Source organism: Brienomyrus brachyistius, unplaced genomic scaffold (assembly GCF_023856365.1).
Source record: "Brienomyrus brachyistius isolate T26 unplaced genomic scaffold, BBRACH_0.4 scaffold56, whole genome shotgun sequence".
Classification (NCBI taxonomy): Eukaryota; Metazoa; Chordata; class Actinopteri; order Osteoglossiformes; family Mormyridae; genus Brienomyrus; species Brienomyrus brachyistius.
In genome coordinates, this window is record NW_026042331.1 from 532,501 (window position 1) to 546,508 (window position 14,008).

The window sequence follows — 14,008 nt, forward strand, 5'->3', positions numbered from 1 at the left end:
TGCGTTGGTCCAGTTACTTGTTTGTAACATTTAAGAGAGTCCAAGAGGGACAGGAAACTTTTGCTGAAAGTATCAGTCTCTCTGTCCACCTATATATTGAAATCTTCAAGTATTATAATGTTTTCTAAGTTAATAACTATGTCACAGTCAGAGAAATTTCTCGAATTCAGTCAGAAATGAAGTGTATGACTCTGGTGGTCTGTACTAAAAAATATAGATGGGCAGGTTGCAGACCATGTGAATTAGCATTGCTACAAAAGTTGTAAAATCTTTAATAATTTTGGGTTCAGTTTTTAATAGTGAGTTAAAAATAGATGCCAGGCTGCCTCCATGCCCAAATCTGTTCACACTATTTTAGCATATCTTCCTAAAATAAACAACAAATCATTTCTTTTTCAGTTTAAATGTTTCATTTCAATGTTATTGGTTTACTCTATCACTTACTAAAGGCGTGTAGATATACATTAGACAATTGCTTTTAGCCGAATCACTTTTCAGGAGAAGTGAAGCATTGTTTCAATGAGCTGTAAGGGTGGCAACAAATTTGTCCATGTTTGTAAAAGTGAAAAACTTAAAATTGTGTAAACAAGGCATATTTCTTCCTACAACATCAATGAACAAGTTTAAACCCCGGGGGCAGTGCTCCCCTGATACTAGTTATATCTTGGGTTAGTGTTAACCCAATTTCTCATCGGTTGTAACATCGCACTTTCAGTGCACGTTGACAAGGTAATGTTGTCTAGGTGTGCAGCAGTAATATGCATCGTTTTCTGTTTTGAGTATAGAGCATATGTACAGAATGTCCAAATGCAATATTGATAGGATTAAGCATGTTATAACAAGCAATGCCTCCATAGATTCAAATCCATGGTTTCCAGCATTTTTTATCACCCCTTGTACAGTTCTCCATTGCAGACCTGATGATGTCTATTACTGTTTTGTTTTGTGAGTTGCCTGTTTTGAAAGTCTATTTATTTATTAAAATGTGTATGTAAATGTGCAGTGGGAGAAATAGTGCCGATACCCCCTTTATTCATGTTGGTGTGTGTATCTATCAGAAACAACAAATCATTAAGTAATACATTCTGAATCATATGTGTGTGATTTTGATTACCACCCTGAACGTGCATTATTAAAATACGAAAGATGTTAACTTAGTGCAAGACTTCCTTTCCCTGACATTATGACGGAGCGTGAAACTGGTTGTTCTCTTTCGACTGGTCATTGATCATCATCTTCATCTTCTTCCAAAGCAATTAGCCAATCACAGGATTCAAAGTGACCAATCAACAAAGTGGAGAATTCAGTGACTGTTCCCACCTCTAAAGTTTCAAAACTAAACCTGTCGTTGAGTGAGTGATGCGTAGAGAGGTGTGCATGGTCCAGTATTTTGAGACTAATGTAGAGCCGAGCAAGTGAATGTTGTGCAGATATGAGTATGGGTTTTCAGCTCATGAGAGCATATGCCAGGGGCGCTGCTAAGGGGGGGAAAGTTGGGACAATTCTAAGGGCCCACGCCCTTTAGGGGCCCCCAGAGATCTGAATGGGTGTGGTAGGGGGGCCCAACCTCATATTTTGTCATAGGGCCCAAAATTGCTAGCGGCGCCCCTGGCATATGCACGTGGTTTTTATGTGTGTGAGTTTTAATTAAACACCATAAATAGAAATGGTGTGTCTGCTGGTGACAGATTCGAGGAGCCGCTGGTCCACCTGCTCAAGGAGCAGCACCGCACAGTGAAGGAGCAGCTAGAGGCCCTGCGGAGGCGTCGGGCTCTGCTGGGGAGTTTGGCTCCGCCCCTTCCAGTTGTGGCCCCAGCCCCATCCCGCCCCCTCACACTAAGCCACATTCAGAAACAGCAGCTTCAGCAGCAGGTGCAGCAGGTAGGTCCAGGTAGAGTTTGCCGTGTGATTAGGTGATCGGTCATCATGACATGCCAGTGACTGTATCTCTGGTGTCTGAAAGCACACACAGCTGCTGCTTCAGGTGCACATGCTGAGCCGGCAAGTGGTGGCCCTACAGAGTGAGGCAGACACCACGCGCGTCTTCCTGGTAGGTGTCTACACTCTGCCACAATACACTCCTTTCCATGTTCATTTGTGTTACCATAATGTTTTAATGTCACTGTTATCTGTTCCAACTCTTGTTGGCCAGTCAGAGCTCCAGATGTTTGCGCAGCGCAGTGAGCAGGCTCAGGGTACGATGAAGATTGGCTTTGTTAGTGCCTTCAGAGCCTGCAACCTGCAGGGGGCATTATCCCTGCTGGAGGAGCTGACCGACCTTGCTCCCCTCGACACGGCCTTGTCCCAGCTACGGCACGCCACCTCTGGTAAGGAGCTCTGTGTTGCTGTGTCTGTTGTGAGTCCTTTATCAAGAGATAACGGACTCACAACTTGTGATCAAGAGAGTCTTGCAAGTTCAGAGCCTCCTAAACCCCTTTGAATCAAAGCACCCCTTTTGTAATGCATATCTCATGAAATGGACTATGAAACAGGGCAGTGTTTTATATATACATGTAGTACGCATGTGTATTTCAGTACAAAAAAAAATTTAACTTTATACTGCTTTTTCATAACCAGAGGTAGTAAAAAATGCAGTTTGCATAACCTTGAAGAAAGATATGTTTTGAAAAGACTTAGGCAAAATTTGACCATATCATGAAAAAGTACTCTGGAAGGCATGCGTAATTCACATGGCAAATGTAATCAAAATCAAAAATAGTGAGGGAAAATCTATTTTGCCATTTTGTGAAATTAAAATTAAATGGAATTAAAATGGAACATTCAGGTAAATGACAGTTGTTCACTATTAAAATGTATTTAATTCTGCCAAAGACTGATAAAATGGTTTTCTTCAGAACCACCGTATAGAGTTAATTTTGTGCCAAAAGTATCAATCAAAATTTTGAAAACCGTAAGCAAATCATTAATTTGTTTTGCTTCTGGAATGTTTTTCTTTGCTTTTGGATTTTTTGTGCATCATTGTCTGTGTACTGGACAACAAAATTCTGTCATTAAAAACACCCACCTTAATTCCGTTAAATGTTATTAAAGCCAGAATACTGAATATCGAATATGAGGCTAACTTAACCGCGGTGCCTCAGGTAAACTTGACTTAGCCCCTCATCTTTTCAATAGCTGGAAACTTCCCTGGTCAGTGCGTTGGCGGAGTAGCGAAGGTTACTGAACTGGATGGGTTGGTGACATTTTATGAACGCAAAATATGTGTTGCATACACCGATTCCTAATAAAAGTACACTATTATAGAACTGCAGAGATGCAATTCCATGCTGTAAAGCACCATGGAGTGGGCGTGCTCAGATGGTTAAAGGAGTGTTCAGTCCAAATTCCAGCTGACCAATAGATGTGTAAGCTGCTAAGACCCGCCCACCCATTAAAACAGTGCCAGAAGTCAGAAGCAAAAAAGCATCTAAAAGCAAAGAAAAACATTCCAGAAGCAAAACAAATTAATGATTTGCTTGCGGTTTTCAAAATATTGATTGATACTTTTGGCACAAAATTAACTCCATACCAACAAGATTGCATCATTTGATTCAATTATTTTCTGCTAGAATGTTTACTTAGAGGTGATATGCTTTGAAACATTAGTTGCAGTAATGTCTTCAATCTGCTTAGTGGGTGGGGTGGAAGATGATGCATCTGTTAAGTACATTCATCATTAGCAATTAAGTTACTGGTCCTAGTTCGACAACTTTTCTAAGTTTAATATGGTTCATTTTACTGGTAGAAGTTCCTCCTGCAGTTCAGATAGTGCCTGATTGTGCGTGTGTCCTGTGATGGACTGGCAGCCCATCCAGGGTGTACCTCAGTTTTGTGCCCAGTGATATACTGCTATCTCATCCAGGAAGTTCCCCAGCCTGGTGTCCTGTGATAGACTGGCATCCAATCCAGGGTGCCCTCCAGGCTTCTGTCACATAATCCTTTTTTATACCTTGAGATGATGTTGATTGATTGATTTCCCTTTTTGAGATGGAATGAGCAGAAACGGGTATATATACGCGTATATGAGGATGGTTGAATAAGGTAGCGGCCTGCTGCTGTCTCTTCTTCCCCCAGCTTGCTCATACCCTGTGTTGCCTGCACAGCTAGCCTGGCTGCTGGCCACCCGGCCAGTCTTCCTCTACCCTGAACTCCTTCCACACCGCAGTGTGGACCCCAGCCAGCACCCGCCTCGCTTAAACACCATCTACACCCGGGGCGAGGAGAGGTACACCAACTGTCTCTATACCAGCAGTCAAACGGGAAGCACAGCAAAATTTGACTAGTTCATACTTTGCTGCTCATGTGTAAGAATTTATATGAATTCAAGGCACTTGCTGCTCATGGATTGTTTCAGATGCTTTTTGAGATTTTCAGGAATAATTTAGGGCAATTACATGTTCAGGGAGTTTGTGAATAATTACTGCTGAAGGGAAGATAATCAAAATGGATATAAATATTAGGTTCACTGTAATATTCGGTTACTAAGCTGATGTTTTTGTTCAAAGTGACTTGCAATTTTGTTTGTTTTTAAGACTGTAATAGCTGTACCCCGGTTAGGACACCACCTATGTAGCTATGTGACAGACACACGCGCACTCTGTAACGCATACAGAACATGAACACACGCTGTGGTTTCTCTCGCGCACATGGCCCAGGGTGAGGCACTGATTCTGAGCTATGGATCCTCGTTCTGCCCTCCTTCCCCTAAAGCCTCTTGGTGCAAAGTCTGAGAAACTTCAGTGAGACAGTGAACCCCTACCAGCTCATGTGCCAGTACCTTCTCATCACCAAATCTCCCAGACAAATCCGCAGGCGCATCCACGATATGTGCCAGCCTACTTCCCCTGCCAACATTGTGAAGGTGTGTCGCCTGGGTATCACTCCTTTTTTTTTTTTGTGGGTTTTCCTATGATCAGAGGTCTATTTTGAGGTATAGTACAGCATTCCCCTTGAGAATTAGTAGTGAAAGTTTTCCTTTGTGAAGTCTGTTCGGCACAAACTGAACCCTGCTCTTCTCTCTTTCATCTCAAGTTCTTTTATCAGCACAAGAAGGTTCCACGTATGTTGCTGCCCTGTAGCAGAGTGACACCGGAAGAACAGTGCCCCCCAGTGGAGAGAGAGGAGATGGTGCTTCCCATGTGGCTGAGGGTATGGAGGATTTGAAGTGTGGAGTGCTTTAGGATGAGGTTAATTAGAGTTCCATGAGTAGTCTATCTATCCAGCTGAGGTGCTCATTTCTAGTATGTGCTGTAGACCTATCAGATGCCTGCAGTATGTGTTGTAGACCTATCAGATGCCTGCAGTATGTGTTGTGAGAGAAACTTCCTCTCTTTTCACAGAAGAGCTTGCCTCACATCTTTAAAGTGGTAGAAGAGTATAACCACCAGTCAGCTGGGGACATAACTGTGGAAAGTCAAAGAAAGGGCTCTTATACTTTCCCTAGTGGTACTCACTATCCACCTTCCCTCCCAGAGACCCTGACCCTACGTCCTGCTGGCTTCAGATGCCTGCGACAATCGGCCCACATTCCTAAAGCTAGTGTCTGCCAAATTTCAGCCCCTGCTTCTGTGAACAGTGCCACCTTGAGCTCAGAAAGACAAGTGGTGCCACCTTGTGCAGAGGATCGTGTCCAGCAAATGCCCCAACGTAAATTGTGTCCCATCCAGCCTGCCCCGCCCAAACCTCAGCATCAGCTCCTCACTATGGCTGTGAGTGGAGCACTGAATGTGCTTGATCTGACAGGGAAAGCCACTGTGGGAAATGTCTGTGCATCCAGTGGAAGTGAAATGCTGAGTTTGGCACCTGGCCAGGGCTGTGCCAGTGGTTCTCCTGCTGTTGTCATCAGTCTGGTCACACCTGTAAGTGCCCCCATCATTAGTCCTGCTCCCGCACACAGCAAATTGACAGGGACTGAGTCTGCTTTGCTTATCCAGGAACCAGTATCTTGCTTTGCAAGTTCCCTGGACCAGTCCTATAAGCTTCCCCAAAAAACCCCTCCCTCAAACCTAGGACTTCCTACTCAAACGCTGTTCTTCTCTCCCTTGCCACTTGTTCCTCCTGCTACTACCCTACAGCCAAACCCAAACCTAATCCCATCCACAGTCCCCATGTGCAACAGGACTGAACTCCCAGTGACTCCCAGTTTTCATTCGGTCCATGCCATTTCTACTCCTGCACAGAGGTGCAGCAAAAACAGCCCCAGCCATTCCATCATCGATGAGGTTGTGGCTTCTCCTGGCAGAATTTGGCCTAGTTGCCCAGCCTTTTTGGGTCAAACTGAAGTACTGGATGTTCCTGATGCCAGAGTGGATTTCACAGAAGTTCCATGTACACCAGGGTCTCCATCCCAGGACTGTTACATTCTATCTGGGCCCCAATCTAGCATGGCATCAGAAGCCATAGGCCTGAAGCAGGCTGTGAATCAGGCAAAGGTCCAGCACATTTCAGCATTGCAGGGTACTAGGGAACACTGGATCTCGGCTGCAACAGCCAGTCCAAGAAACCATGGGATCTCACCTACCCCTGATACGCTGGGCTACAGGAAACTGACTGCGGGGTCTCCATCCAAAGACTGCCCTTCTCATTGGGAAGACAAGAGATGGGATGAAGAGGAAGTAAGAGAGGAGGAGGAGGGACATGATTATGGAGGTCTGCTGCTGGCTTTATCAGAATCATCCATGAGCCCACACTCCAGTCTGGACAGCCATAGTGACACCTTGCAGAGGACAAGTGATGCAAAATGGCTAGAAAATGGAAGACTGGGGGACGGTGACAGAAACAGAAAAGCAGTCAGGGAGCGGGAGGGAATGCAGTGGAAGGAGAACATTGCACGGGGCGCGATAGCGGAGGATGGGCAGAGTGGGAGGGGCGGTCATAACCATGGTCAAGTAGAGGACTGTGAAGATCGGCCAGAAGATGACGATGAGGAGGCAATGTCTTCAGCCTCAGAAAAGTCTGTGCTCTCTGTGCCTGAGTTGCAGGTTTGTGTTTTCCTGTTTGTCAGAGGTGTCCAGGTAATTTCATTTCCCGATTTTGGACAATGGCATGGACCTACATATCAGCTTAAGCCCAGGAAGATGCACAACATAATTTTATCACCTTAATTGTCAAGTGCTTCTGATGAAATATTTACTGGTATTAAACCAGCTGCATAAACCTGGAAACCTAAGTCATAAACCCAGAACCAGGAATGGTGACCACTGATGTGTATGTAACTAAGACAAAGTGATAGCGATGTTTTCCAGAATAATTTCCAGAATTCCTCATTAACAGTGCAGCGACGGTGCTTATATTCCCGATGTGGACCCTTATATAATGAATCTCTCGAGTAATAATTAATCATTGTAATAATGGTTGTTGTTTTTTATTTAAATGTGTTAAAAACAGGCATGGGTACTTTATTATGTAAGTGTTTTTTAATGCTGCTTTGGTTTCACCTGTGTGTCTTTATAAAGTTTACACAAACACTATAGTATTCATGAAGCTACTGTACTGTACATCACAGGAGACCATGGACAAACTGAGCTGGCTGGCTTCAGAGAGCAGGTTACACGAGGACAGTGATTCACAGGAGGACAAGTACCTGCAATCCTCCAGTCACCTCAGCACTTCCTGCGCAATCACTACTTCTATTTACCAGAACTTCCAGCTGGAGGAAGAGGTGGAGCTTAACAAAGGAGGGCCTGTACTCTTGCCAGTTAGGGAGGCTTCCCTGGTAGCAGGCCTGACCCACACCTTTGACAGGGAAAAAGATCATGTGGACAACTACCCCCTGATGGAGAGGAAACATGTGGCCTTAGCTCAGCTGAGCCTTAACCAGGTAAGACCCTCTGCCCCTGCTCCTGTTAAACTTCATATTAGATTTAAATCATTTCAGGATAGTCGTCTTCTGTTCTTTTGTTTTCTTCGTTAAGTTAGTGGCTTTGAGTTGCAGATGGACATTTGTAAAACCTATATTGGGACCTGAATTTTTGTCAGTCGTGAAATGGCTTACAAATGATTATCTTCCACTTCCGTGTCTGGACACAGTGAAGCAGATTATCACATAGTCATTACAAAATTATTAGTTTATTCCCTGGGTGTGTCAAAGCTAGAACAGTAAACAAGTGGTCTGGGAGCCATGTGACTCAGTTTATTACTTTAATGAAGCAGCACAAGCAAGTAGCCTGAGTTCATCGCACTCCTCAGTCTAGTGGATTTCTTGTGGTAAACACTCAAGATCAATACATTAAATATTTCTCATCCCTACACCATATTCGGACTGTTTTTTAAACTTTAAAAAAGATACCAGGATGGTTTATTTTTTTCAATCCAGCTGTAGCTAAGACTTAGGAAAATTGATTTGATTTTCATTTATAATACAATGAAGAGATTGTGTTAGTAAAAAGTATATAAATATAAATACAACTGGGATGGCTATTGTACTTTTCTCGGCTAAACAAACACAACTCTCTTGCAGTATGTGTGTATTGATTACCTTTGAGTGTAAAAAAGAGAAGGTGATGGAGGAGATGATGACAAAGGAAGTGCAGGTACTGGCCACTGTGTTCTGGAACGCAGGATAGTATTAGCAAGATGTCCTGGTTCTGTTCATTGCACTCCAAAACTAACCTGATACAACTCATGCAATCATCCACATAGATTGTGTTCTGCAATGATTACAGTGGGGACCGTGAGTTCAGTTAATGGCAAGTCTAACTGTAGAGCAATAAAACACTATGTTGCTTCTTTATTAGATGTAACTATCAAGTATTTATTATCATATGCTCCTGTAACACATCCACTTCAGGGGTCGGTTTTTATAATCTGTGATTGCATTATTTTTTTTATATCATGGAGGTGGTGGCAGTTGGGGGAGCATTATTAGGTTGTATTTCAGTATTTCTAAAAATCTATGTACAGCCCTGTCTTAGCAGACTACATGTGCAGCCCATATTTTGGGTGTCAGAATATTGTCAGAATATTTTGTGCAGTGTTTTTCGACTGCACTCATGCAAAGAAGTTGATAGGTGGAATATCATTGCTGTACACGTGTTGACTGGGGCTGTATGCATATATGTAGTATATATGCCAAAAGGAGTGTAACAGAGCACTGATGAATAGAGTATGAACTATTTACCGCGCAGTGCCCCACTGCTGCCTGCCAAGGTGTGTGTGGCCCTGCAGGACATTCCAGTCAAACTAGACCAGCTTCTGCATATCCTAGAAGAGTCTGAGCAGAGCAGGACAGGCCATGGTGAAGTAGAGCTTTTCTTGCAGCTGTAGGCCATGCTGTGGGCGTAGCCACTGTCCTGCAGCCTGAGCAGACCCATGAATGCAGCCTGGTACTTACAGTGCTCAGCATAAATGAGTACACCCCCTTTGAAAAGTACGAATGTAATCAGTAGCTCAATGAACAAAAGAATAACTTCCAAAATTTTCACAAGGCTGAGTTTTATTGAACACTTGTTTAACTCCATAACATGAAATTAAGGTTAATAATATAACTTAGATCACAAAATCTTCAGTTTTACGCAAATTGGTTGAAGCAAAAATGAATACACCCCGCAACAAAAAGTACTACATCTAGTATTTTGTATGACCGCCGTGATTTTTAAGGACAGCACCAAGTCTTCTAGGCATGGAATGAACAAGTTGGCGACATATTGCAACATCTATATTTTTCCATCCTTCAAGAATAACCTGTTTTAGAGCCTGGATGCTGGATGGAGAGTGATGCTCAACTTGTCGCTTCAGAATTCCCCACAGGTGTTCGATTGGGTTCAGATCAGGAGACATACTTGGCCATTCAATCACCTTCACCCTGTTCTTCTTCAGAAATGCAACAGTAGCTTTAGATGTGTGTTTTGGATCATTGTCGTGTTGGAAAAGTGCACGACGACCAAGTGCATGGAGAGATGGCAGCATCTTCTCCTTCAGTATAGAGCAGTACATTGTTGAGTTCATGATACCATCAATGAAATGCAGCTCCCCAACACCAGCAGCACTCATGCAGCCCCACATAAGGACACTGCCACCACCATGCTTCACTGTAGGCACCATGCATTTTTCTTTGAAATCCTCACCTTTACGACGCCATACAGTTTTGAAACAAGTAGTTCCAAAAACAGGGATTTTTGTCTCATCACTCCAGAGTATAGAGTCCCAGTAGTCTTCATCTTTTTCCGCATGGGCCCTAGCAAATTCTAGGCGTGCTTCTTTGTGCATGGGCTTTAGGAGAGGCTTCCTTCGTGGACGATACCCATGCATGCCATTCCTCTGCAGTGTGCGCCGTATGGTGTCACGGGAAACGGTCACTCCAGTTTGGCTTTCTACTACTTTAGCGAACTGCAGTGAACTTGCATGGCGATTTTCTTCAACCCTTCTCATCAGCAGACGCTCCTCTCGAGATGTTAACTTCCGTGGACGGCCTGGACGTCGCTGTAAGATCGTTGCACTTCCATCTTTCTTAAATTTTTGGATCACTTTTGCTACAGTATTTTGACTGATAGGTAAAGCTTTGCTGATCTTCTTGTAGCCCTCACCTTTTTTGTGTAAAGAAATGATTGCCTTTCTCAGATTTTGTGACATTTCTCTTCCATGTGGAGCCATTGCTGACAGCATGAAATGGGAAGGGCTTTTCTTTGTTAAGTAATGCCCTTTTATAGTCACCTGTCTGCTGGACACCTCTTAAATGAATCATTAGACTCACCTGTGGTTGAATGCCTGTTAATTAGAATTTTGTAGTCTTAAGTGTGGCTTTTCTCCTAAGACTATAATTGGGGTGTACTCATTTTTGCAACATGGGCTTGAGTGAATTTGTTAGGAAAATCACTTTTTTGTGTGTGCAAATCAACAAATCTTGTTTGCAATCAATGGCCCACATTTGTGAGAGTATTTTGTAATATAGTATCTCATAGAAAATGTTGATTCTGAAAGGAAACTAAAGGTTTTCTGACAAATGTAGTGGGGTGTACTCATTTATGCTGAGCACTGTATGTGTCTCAAATGGTCAGGTCATGCCTAAAAAGCACCTAAATCTGTCCATCTTTCTGTTTATATAAGTGACATACAAGCAAGGCAAATAGTATATAACAAACATACAGCAGTCAAGGAGTCAACCTATTTCATTTAACAGCATTAAAGTAAAATAATGCTATTGTATCCCCAAACAGTCTATAACATAATTAGTGATGACAGGCTTAAATGATGTCATGTATTCTAATATTAACTGCTGCCCCCTCTGGCCAGTTTGAGCAACAGCTGGAGAGCAGCATTGGAGATGCACCTTCTTGCTACCAGGAGGTGCTGGCTGTCCTTCAGGGGAGCCACAAGCTTAGCAGCACAGGCCGAAAGGAGGTACAGAGAGGAGAGTTGGGGCTCTCCATCACTAATTCACCTTCAGTATACTTAACAACACCTATCATCACAGTTACCATCTTCATTAGTTGTGGCTGAGAACCTTTGGAAGTTCTGCATTAATGCTCTCTAAAGAAAAACAAAACTTAATTAAAAATGCTGAGCGCTGCTTCTTGCCGTGTTGCTCATTCATGTTGTTAATTTCAGCTAACACTTTGCCCCATACATTTATTTGGCCAAATTGGACACTAAACACTCAATGAAATTTTAAATAGATATCTAGGTCTCTAGCTTATATGCTTGTTTGTTACACTGCAATGAAACGGTAGAGAAAGAAACCTGAAGAAAAAACTTTTGCATTGGACTAAAAATCGTTCATTGGACCAACACAATGTGAAGTTAAGGATTAATTCGTAAAGCAGGTATACCACCCTTGCCATATCATTTTATATGTGTTAGCCAGTAAAGAATTAGCAGAGGAAAAAATGTTTTTAAAAAGTATTGCATTGATTTGTATGAGAACATTAGAGAAGACCCACCCATTTTGAGGAAGCTTAGCTTCTGCCTCCTCTGGCCTCACCAGACAAGCTGGCCATTCCTTTGGGCCTCTAGGTGTCGCTGTTTACAATATTGTAAAACATTTACAATATTACAACAGTGATTTTTTTCCAAAGAACACTTGAAATGTGTTTTTAAACAGCAAAAAGATTTAGTAATGAGTCATTTCAAAGTTGTTTGCTTCATAGTTTAATCTCACCACTACCTTACCTACCTTGCGTATCACCTGCCACATGGCTACACTCAGGTTCTCATCCCTGAGGTGGTTTGTTGTGTGTTGGGTGCGGCAACACACTGTAATCAGTTAATGCTGCTTACTACCTTACCACTAGTGTATGGGATATATGTGTGTGTGTGTGGACATGTATGTATTGCATTATTGGGACATTTGGTCCTCACAATGTGATAGAAAATCTGTTATTTTGACATTGAGAAACTCAACTTTAATACAATCTGTGACTGCCATCAAAAGAATAAAAAAGTCGAAGATCTTGCATTTTATTTGATTACTTAAGGTTAGGGCTGGGAAGGGGTTACGGTCGTCGTTGTTGGGATTAGATTTTTCCCCATTGAAATGAATAGAATGTCCCCATAAACATTTGAATGCAGGCGTGTGTGTTTGTGTGTATGTATGTATATAAATTCACATGCATACATTTGTGTATGTAATTATTTTCCTGGCTTCCCTATAGATGAAGGCGCACATCTCCAAGCATTTAAAAGGCCGCCCTTGCCTGCAGAAAGAATTCTGGACGCTTTTTAATAAGCACCATCCAAGCCCCTTACACCACAGCCAGCCTGAGGAGGCCACTGAACGGTTGAGCCTGGAGGGAGCAAAGGGATTTTTCAAGCTTTCACCTGTAAAATCAAGGAGTAACATAGAGAAACTCAGCATCCACAGAAATAAGAAGGTTTGGAGTTGTGTCAATGAGGCACACCTTACTGCCTCATGTTTTTCATACTATGATTTTATCAGTACATGTTACTTCATAGTCAAGTTAATTATCTATGCCTCTATTGGTGGCATGTCACAACTACTTGGAGCTTCTGTTGCTACTGTGACTCTAGAGTATAGTCCCTAAAATACAAAGAAAAGTGTTTACTTAATGGTTTATTTACAAGGGCATTGAAAACACAGCCATAATAACAAGGTTAAAAGGAAAGTCATCAGTGTTTTGTCAGTGTCAGGCTGTGTCTTTTTATTCCAGGAAGGGTAGGAGGAATTTTATGACAACAGTGTTGAATGATCCCGATTTAAAAACTGAAATATGTGATGTCATAGCAGTAACATAGATTCTTTGTTAAAAGTCTTCCAGGGTGGTGAAGAGTCATTATATCACATCCATCCCAACAAAGGCCCCTCTAGCCCAGACTCACCCAGGAGAAGGAAAGTGGGGTACAGAGCTCAAGGGTGCGAGAGGTCAGAACAAAGTGCACTTCAATGTGGGTTGACTGGTGAAGAAATCCAGCCAACTTGTAACCACATATTCTGGTTAGGGTTGTGTGTGTTCTTGGATATCCCAGACAGCATAGGCCATAACGCTGGGGGAAACCCTGGATAGGAGGTCATCTACAACAGTGCTCATGCAAACTTGCATTCATACTCTACAATTACAGATGCCATTTCTCTTTGGGAAACTTAAGTAACTGGTGGATGACACTAGGGGAGCTTTTCCACTGCACCAGGTACTGTACTTTAGGTATAGGTACTTTAGGTACTTTCCAGTTTCAATTGAGTACCAGTACCAAAACTTCCAGTACCCAAAGTACCAAAGCAGCGGAGTACTTCATTGTTGATTCGTTATCAAATAGCCTGCCTCTGAAACACAGTGCAACCACCGTCTTGAAAAAAATTACCATCTCAGAAAAACGATAAACAAAAGAAAATAATTATAATGTATGCGTGTACAAATGATGAGACACAAGCTTTAATTGTGATCTCATGAGAAGAACCAGAAAATCTGGATAGCATGAAAGAAAAAAAGTATTTGCTATAATATACTAGGGCTGCTTGATATTGGAAAAATTCAAATGTCTTGATGTGATTTTGTTGTAGTAAATACTGGGATATTTATAAAGCAAAAATGGAGTTCAAAATAAATTTCTCACAAGG

At 42.4% G+C, this 14,008-nt stretch overlaps 1 protein-coding gene across 5 annotated transcripts in view; it reads left to right on the forward strand.

The window, feature by feature from the left end:
* Positions 1-14,008, forward strand: part of LOC125724450 (GON-4-like protein) — a 32,288-nt gene that overhangs the window by 16,071 nt on the left and 2,209 nt on the right. For 4 of the 5 annotated variants that reach the window (XM_049001136.1, XM_049001139.1, XM_049001138.1 and 1 more), the window contains exons 15-25: positions 1,689-1,881; positions 1,964-2,050; positions 2,153-2,327; positions 4,075-4,225; positions 4,711-4,861; positions 5,032-5,148; positions 5,340-6,980; positions 7,505-7,819; positions 11,230-11,337; positions 12,588-12,806; positions 13,204-13,315. In XM_049001136.1, the coding sequence (XP_048857093.1) occupies positions 1,689-1,881; positions 1,964-2,050; positions 2,153-2,327; positions 4,075-4,225; positions 4,711-4,861; positions 5,032-5,148; positions 5,340-6,980; positions 7,505-7,819; positions 11,230-11,337; positions 12,588-12,806; positions 13,204-13,315 (3,269 nt within the window). The remainder of the gene's footprint in view (positions 1-1,688; positions 1,882-1,963; positions 2,051-2,152; positions 2,328-4,074; positions 4,226-4,710; positions 4,862-5,031; positions 5,149-5,339; positions 6,981-7,504; positions 7,820-11,229; positions 11,338-12,587; positions 12,807-13,203; positions 13,316-14,008) is intronic. The other variant, XM_049001140.1, reaches the window with a different exon arrangement.